The 7,912-nt window shown below is 46.0% G+C and overlaps 1 protein-coding gene across 1 annotated transcript; it reads left to right on the forward strand.

Moving 5' to 3' along the window:
• The first annotated feature begins 3,922 nt into the window (after positions 1-3,922).
• Positions 3,923-7,616, forward strand: LOC123103852 (zinc finger RNA-binding protein). The gene is made up of 3 exons (XM_044525537.1): positions 3,923-4,113; positions 4,696-6,074; positions 6,376-7,616. The coding sequence occupies exons 1-3, from the start codon at positions 4,038-4,040 to the stop codon at positions 7,363-7,365; spliced, it is 2,445 nt and encodes an 814-aa protein (XP_044381472.1). The 5' UTR covers positions 3,923-4,037; the 3' UTR covers positions 7,366-7,616.
• Positions 7,617-7,912: the final 296 nt, after the last annotated feature.

The following is a 7,912-nucleotide window of genomic DNA, read 5'->3' on the forward strand; positions in this document are numbered from 1 at the left end:
AGTGTTCCTCTTGGACGGTAATCACTTTTCCGTGGCGCTGGCTCCTACAAATAACAAAGCAACTCAAGTTAGATTAAGTACTTATGTGCATAATAAACAAAAGAAGTAAAGGTTGAAATTCACCTTTTTGTTAAAGGGCCAAATGCTTACCTTCCCATCAAAAATGCAAATAGCTTCTGCATTATATCTAGGCCTTGGCTATAGCAACCATAAACATGGTTTTGTCAATGGAGTTCTTATTTTGCACGGTCCTATGTGTGTCTTCTTCTGATGGAAGCTTGTAGAATTTCATGGTCTTCTGAGTGGTGTTAAACCACTTTTCATCTATATGGATTATGTTTTGCATATCCTTGAACGTGCACCTTTTTTCAAACTTTGCTGGTCAAACATAGAGAGACAAAACTGCAGCCTAGCCATTTTGTTTGCTTCCTTCAAGTATGGTTTGAGTGAGCTTGAATGCCTATCGAGTGAGCCGTCTGTAAACATCCTATGCAGTGTGCTTTTCTTCACACCCAAAGCCCTTGTGAGGTTGCGTATAGTTCTCCTTTGACTCCAAGGAATCTCAACAACCATATTGAGGTCAACTACAATCCTTTTGCGCCCACTGTTTTTCGGCTTCCTCGATCTTACATCAACGAGTACGCCTTGTCGAAGACACTCCTTCGCTCTCCTCCAAACACATTTGACCTTGTGCATTGAAACATGGAACATGTTTGCAACTTCTCTAGTTGTGGTCTTCTTTAATTTATTATTGACACTTCTTGCTGGCAATTCTTAATAAATAACAGTCATTTGCAAATCTTTAAATTCTTGTATTTGTCTTTATCATGAACTTGCTCATTATCTTGTTGCTCTTGCTCCACATGCATGTCTTCTTCTGGTGTGAATCATACATGGCTTCATGTGGTTCTAAATCATTAAGCTCTTCTTCCTCAAACTCAATCTCTATGTCGCCTACATATATACCATAGTTCTCCTGGTCAACTTGAAGGTTATGCAGAGCTTCATTCATTGCTTTCACTTCCTCTTCTATGCTTTGGAAAGCACCACCTTGGTCTTCAAGTTCATCGTCTACAAGATCACAATTAGCTACTGTATGCAAAAGAATTAAACAATAAGAGTTGAACACATCAACAAAAAGTACTTGGGTCCATGTCTAGATCAAAGTGATGTTCATGCTGGAGTTCTTCATGCAAAGCAGCTTCAAGTTCATCCTCTACAAGGTGAGATTTTGTGAGTAGTTGGGTAAGATTGTAATTGAACATTCAAATATGCTATTACTAAATTATTTACTAACCTGATTCATTCGATTCATGCAGATCCTCCTCTCCATGGGCAACATCGGGCTAATGTTCATCTTCTACCTCAAGGCACCATCATGATTAGCTACTGTATGCAAATAAATTGAACAAGAAGAATTGAACAGATCAGAAAAGAGTACATAGGTCCATATTTAGATCAAAGTGATGTTCAGGCTGGAGTTCATCATGCAAGGCAACTTCATCTTCTTCCTGTACAGTTTGCTCATGCAAGGAAACTTTGAGTTCTTCCTCATCTGGTGGTGCTATGTTCAAGTCCATGGCCATGGATAGTGTGTGTGGTGTACTGTTTGCTTCATGTGAGCTGCCTTTTGTAGCTGGGTTAGACGCTTGGGTTCAAATTCTTAAACATGGCGCCTCTTCTAATTTCTCTGGTGCCAAGTACTATTGTTATTTTAGTAGTTTAAATGGCAGGAACAGTGAAAGTGGAGCTAAACTCTCGGGCGCCAGGTACTTTCTGGTGTTTGGATTGCTTTTTTGCTTTGTGTTGGTATTAACTATACACTTGAAATTGAAGCAACACCACAGCTGCTTTTTTTTATCGGCAACACCACAGCTGCTAGTAGCTTAAATGAGGGTGGAAGGTGACTTCTGCAAAATTTGTTAATTTGTCTTGAAATACCTAGACGCACACTTTCTAGCAGACGGAGGGAGTAATCCTTATGCAGGAGATGAAACGGTACATCCTGATATGCTCTTAATATGTATTAATGAAATTTGTGGATTGAGTTAAAAAGAAGGTATTCCCTTTATCTTTGGAGGAAAAGATATTGACATGGTATAGTCTATTGTATTATATACATCGTGGTTTCTTCTAAGGCCCCTCCCAATGCTCCACCTTGTATAGTAGGTGCTAAGGCTGCCATGTAGGCAAAAAATCAGATGTGTCAAGGTAATTAAGAGGAGAGAGATGAGTGTGATGACCCCAGGAAGAAACAATGCCAAGCACAAGAATCTAGGCAAAACACTTAAATGGAAGAAGCCCACTAATGCACGGAGAACTTTAGTTGCAAAATCATTAAATGAGAGATGTTTAGCACCAACAAGTTAGGCCATGTTTGGTTCCAAATAAGTCACCAACTTATAAGTCGAAAAGTGAAAAAAAATGACTTATTTTACCAAATAGACCCAACTTATACGTCACCCCAACTTATAAGTCATAAGTGGCTTCATCCCAACTTAAAATTTATAAGTCACCCCTTTTGCGTGGGTCCCATCACCATTACATAAAAAACAAGATAAAAAGGTGTGATCAGATGACTTATAAGTCAGATGACAACCAAATGGGCATAACTTATAAATCGCTGATTTTAAGTCACCTGACTTATAAGTCAGGTGACTTATTGGAACCAAACAGACCCTTAGGCTAGTCATGATGGGAGTAACTTAGCAAGTAACATACCGCAGTTCAAGACAAGTTTGCTTATGTGACATTTATTTAATGAGGAGAGATGTGTTTAGAGTAACATAATATGTTATTGTAACATAGCATTTTTCAAGAAAAGATGAGTCTACAAGTTAATAAATGAAGCCATCTATGACACTACTATTATGTTACTTTGCACTATGAAGATAGTAACTTAAACTAGTGTCATATGCATGACACTAGTATAAGTTACTCCCCACTATGACTAGTCTTAAGCACCTTGCATTGGAGGCTTTAATTGCTAAAGTTTTAATGTGCTTAGCCCCCGATGCGTTAAGGTAGCCTAATGAAAATTGAAGAGGGGGCTCTCTCTTTTTAAAACTAGTGTTAAAAAAGTGTCTCACATTTTGAGACAGGCAGTAGTATATTTTAGTACTTCTAGTTTATTTATTTCAAGTTTGCAAGGACGCATGTACTTCATTTCGTCTGCGAGTGAGAAACCTGTCAAAGCCGCCCCCAATCATAGTGATCGGCCTTTCCCAGTAAAACCTCCCAAGCTGCCCAATCGTCGTGATCGGGCCAGGTCCCCTCCGCATTGAAGGCGCAGGGAGAGTTTCGTCTTCTACACCCACGCGCTCTAAGGTTGGTTGTAATGGGGAGTATCATATACTAGTATCATGCATATGATACTAGTGTATGATACTACCTCTCTAATGCATAGTATCATATATTAGTATCATGTAGTACTCTATTTATTGTCATGCATGACACAAAGTAGTATAACATTTATTATGATACGGTATCATGATATGATACTCCACCCTCTCTTTCTTCATTTAATGCTATGTCACCTCATTAAAATTGCCTAGTTGACATGCATGATACTATCTATAATACTACCATTACGACCAGCCTAATAAAAATAAAAATAAAAGCATGTACAATGGTTCTATCTTAAGAGTGTCACGTAGGATAAATGATGAGGTGGAGGAGAGAGAAACCATAAGAGAAGGCTTGTCTTATCTTATTTAAGAGAAGACAAAAGATGATTTCTTAGCATAATTTGTCTCACTATGTTTTTAGAAACAATTAATTATTAAAAATAAAGCTAAGAGATAATCCATTGTAGACATATTTTTTTGTCATCTATAATTTATATGCAAAACTTAAAATAAAACTGTCTTATTAACCATTGTTCGTGCCAAAGGAAATCCGTTCGCACTCCACGCTCCTCTATTCTCGCGCGCCTCCTGCTCTCCCTCTCCTCGCCCCAAACAAAACCACCAACCAACCACTGCGGCCCGGACTCGCTCCGCCGCTGCTCTGCTCCCCGGGGCCGGGGGACCCGACCGATGGAGTTCTCTCGCCGCGGTCGAGCCACCGACGACGCCGGCGACGCCCACCGCTTCCCCGACCCCCCGTCGCACGGTACGCGTCGAGCCACTCTAAACATCCGCCCTTGTCCCTCTGGTCGTTTCTTCCCTGTCAAATATTAACTGCAAATGAAGTAATCGCAGAACCATTTTGCTCTCAGTTCTCTCATGTGTTCAGATGCTTGCAACTACTGTTGTGATTCCGCGCCAAGAACTCCAATATCTGCGCCGCCGCTATGCGCTGGTTTTTTAGGAATCGAAAATAAGGCCGCAGTTTCTTTCGTGTGCTACTAGTAGATTGGAGTTTGTTACGATTTGGATTCGCTCGCTCGTTTGTTTCTCGAAAGGAGTTTCGGATCTGTCTGCGGGGGCAGAAGATACCAGAATCGGAGAACAACCCGCGCATCACAACCTTCATCTTTGCCGTCGAGAAATCTCGCAAACATGCCCCCTCTTCCATGGACAGACCTAACCTAAGTCCATCCTAGCATAACATTATCCACCTTGCTATTTCAAATCACATGCAGATTTTTCTTTTTCTCCCTTAATACTCCGATTTGGAATTTTTGTTCACGAGGAGTTGGAATTTTGGTCACGCCGACCATCTAATTAATTGCTGCGCAATGCCCTGGTGCAGGGGAGGAGGAGCCGATGACGGTGATGAGGGCTGCGCTGCTCTCGCAGCTCCACATGGACCGCCTTCGCCAGGAGATCATCGTGGCCGAGCTGGCCAAGATGGAGCGCGCGGCCGTGGCGCCATTGGATGGCGTGGCCGCAGCAGATGCTGGGCGGCCTAGGCCGTGCCCGCTCAGTGCCGAGCAGCTCATGGCCCTGCGCGCCGCCACGCCGATGCCATTGCTTGGCCTGGCCGCCACAGATGCTGGACGGTATGGGCTTTTGCCATTCGGTGCCGAGCAGCCCATGGCCCTGCGCGCTTCTGCCGGTGGGCAACAGACTACATCGATGCCATTGCACAGTGTGGCCGCCGCGGATGCTGGACGGTCTACGCCGTGGCCGTTCAGTGACGAGCAGCCTATGACCCTGCGCCTGCGCGCCATGCCCGGTGGCCACCAGACCCCGCTGATGCCATGGTGCGGCGTGGCCACCACAGATGATGGACGGTCTAAGCCGTGGCCGTTAAGCACCGAGCAGCACATGGCCCTGCGCGCTGCCGCCGATAGCAACCAGGCCACTCCGATGCCGATGTATTGCGCGGCTGCCGCAGGTGATGGACGGTCTAAGCCATGTCCATTCAGTGCAGAGCAGCCCATGGCCCTGCTTGCTGCGGCCGGTGGCCACCAGACCACCCCGATGTCATTGCACGGCGTGGCCGTCGCAGATGCTGGGCCGTCTAAGTCGTGGCCTTTCACTGCCGAGCAGCAGCCCATGGCCCTGCTTGCTGCTGCCGTTGGCCACCTGCAGACCACCCCGATGTCACTGCACGGCATGGCCGCCGCAGATGCTGGACCTTCTAAGCCGTCGCCGTTCAGTGTCCAGCGGCTCATGTCCCTGCGCGCTCCGGCTGGTGGCCACCAGGCCACGCTGATGCCATTGCATGGTGCCGATGCCGCAGATGCTGGATGGTCTAAGCCGTTGCCGTTCAGCGCCGAGCAGCCCATGGCCCTGCTTGATGCGGCCGGTGGCCACCAGACCACCCCGATGTCTTTGCACGGCGTGGCCGCCGCAGATGCTGGATCGTCTAAGCCGTGGTCGTCCACTTCCGAGCAGCTCCTGGCCCAGCGCGCCGCCGCTGGTGGCCACCAGGCCACGCCAATGCCATTGCACCGTGTCGATGCCGCAGATGCTGGATGGTCTACGCCGTTGCCGTTCAGTGCCAAGCAGCCCATGGCCCCGCGCTCTGCGGCTGGTGACCACCAGGCCACGCCGATGCCATTGCATGGAGCGGCGGCGGTGGCAGATGCTGGACGGTGTAAGCCGTGTCTGTTAAGCGCCGAGAAGCTCATGTCTCTACAGAATGCAGAGTTTGATGAGCACAAACTGCCTGACTCCAATAAGGTGAGAACAGCTTGTGAGATTTGAACTGCATCTGTTGTGTCTTGACTATTGACATTTTATAATACTGTTTCAGAATTATGATTCTACAAACCAAAATCAATCAAACTCCTTGCGCGACAAAAACTTCCTATCTTGTGATGACAAATTACTTGGGTATTGTAGGATTTGTACATGGAACATAGGAGTACTAATAGGAGCGAGTTTACTTTCCATGTTTTTCTGCATCCAACTCCTTACCAAGTTTGCTCTCCTTGCTTTCAAAGGTTCATTTACTAACGATCTTGGTTAAATTATCAAACAGGCTGTTCCGCCAAGTAAGACGTCGCTTGCGGAGAAGTCGGAACTAACAGGAATAACCATTCCAGTTAAGAAGCTCAAACCACCCAAGAAATGGAACTGCACCGTCTGCCAGGTGCAAGCGACCTGTGAGAAGAACCTACAGATGCATTATGCTGGGCAGAAGCACTTGGCAAATGTAGCAACACTGGGCCCAGGAACCAAGCCAAGTGATCAGAAGGCGAAAGCAGGAGCAGCAGAACCTTCTCTTGGCACAGAACAGAGGAAAACATCCTCGATAAACTGGAGTTGCAGTACCTGCCAGGCCCGCGGCACATCCAAATCGACATTTGATGCGCACCTCCAAGGCAAAAGACACCAGCAGAACATTGCGGAAGCATCCGTAAAAGGCGATGGCGATGGCGCACCGAAGAACGCCGCAGTGGCGGGGGAAGCAAAATCGGATGGCATCACCGTGCCGAAGCCTTCAGAGAAGCCATCACGGGTCTGGAGCTGTGGCATTTGCCAAACTACATGCACCTGCGAAACAGACTTGAAGAACCACCTGAAGGGCGCCAGACACCGAGAAAAGGTCCAGTCCCTGCTTGAAGAAAGCAAGAACGTGACAAGGAATCCTGAGACAAACTTGAAGAAAAACAATGCACCACAAATGGTCAAGAACCAAGGACCACACCCGGCATGGAACTGCACGATGTGCCAGGCCAAATGTTTCTCCAAATCTCAGTTTGAGAATCATTGCAGTGGCAGCAGGCACCAGCAGAATATCGAGGCGATACTCGGCAAACGCGAGACCGCGAAAGTGAGCAGCTCGAGGACCGCAAATGAACCAGCTTCGGATGGCTCCAGCGGCAAGAATGCAAGCTCGAAGAAGGCGGAGAAGAAAGCGATGTTGTACTTCTGCGAGGTCTGCAATTTGCTGTGTGGCAGCAGTGAGATGCTGGTAAGCCATCGTTATGGGAAGAGACACCGGGAAAAGCTCAGCGCAGGGAAATGAAGTGCGTTTGTGGGTCTGCAAAGGAATTGTGGCTTTTGTAGGGAAAGATGCGAAGCACGATTCTGGCTCTGCATGTAGCCCTGTACTGCTCTGCACTTGAATTATGTGATGGCTTTGTAGGAACTGGGTTCAATCTCACCTGTTTTCATTTGCGAATTGTATTTCGTTTCGGGCCCAACTTTAAACAAACTGGGCTGCTTGTTGCTCGACTGCATGGGTCAGCTTTCTATGGTTAGCACTTCTTTTAAACTCGGAGAAGTAATATCTCTCTTTTAAACTCAGAGTATAAGTTATGCGTGTATTTCTAGATCATCAACTTTACCGACCAAATATACCATCCGTTCTTAAATATAAGTCTTTTAAGAGATTTCAATATAAACTACATACAGAGCACAATGAGTGAATCTACACTCTGAAGTAGGTCTATATACATTCGTATGTAGTTTGTATGAAAATCTCTAAAATGACTTATATTTAGGAACGGATGGAGTATTAAATAAATATTGTATTTGAATTCATGTTTGAATGCTCCCTTTTTTCAAACATA

The sequence above is a fragment of the Triticum aestivum genome, chromosome 5A, assembly GCF_018294505.1.
Source record: "Triticum aestivum cultivar Chinese Spring chromosome 5A, IWGSC CS RefSeq v2.1, whole genome shotgun sequence".
Taxonomy (NCBI): domain Eukaryota; kingdom Viridiplantae; phylum Streptophyta; class Magnoliopsida; order Poales; family Poaceae; genus Triticum; species Triticum aestivum.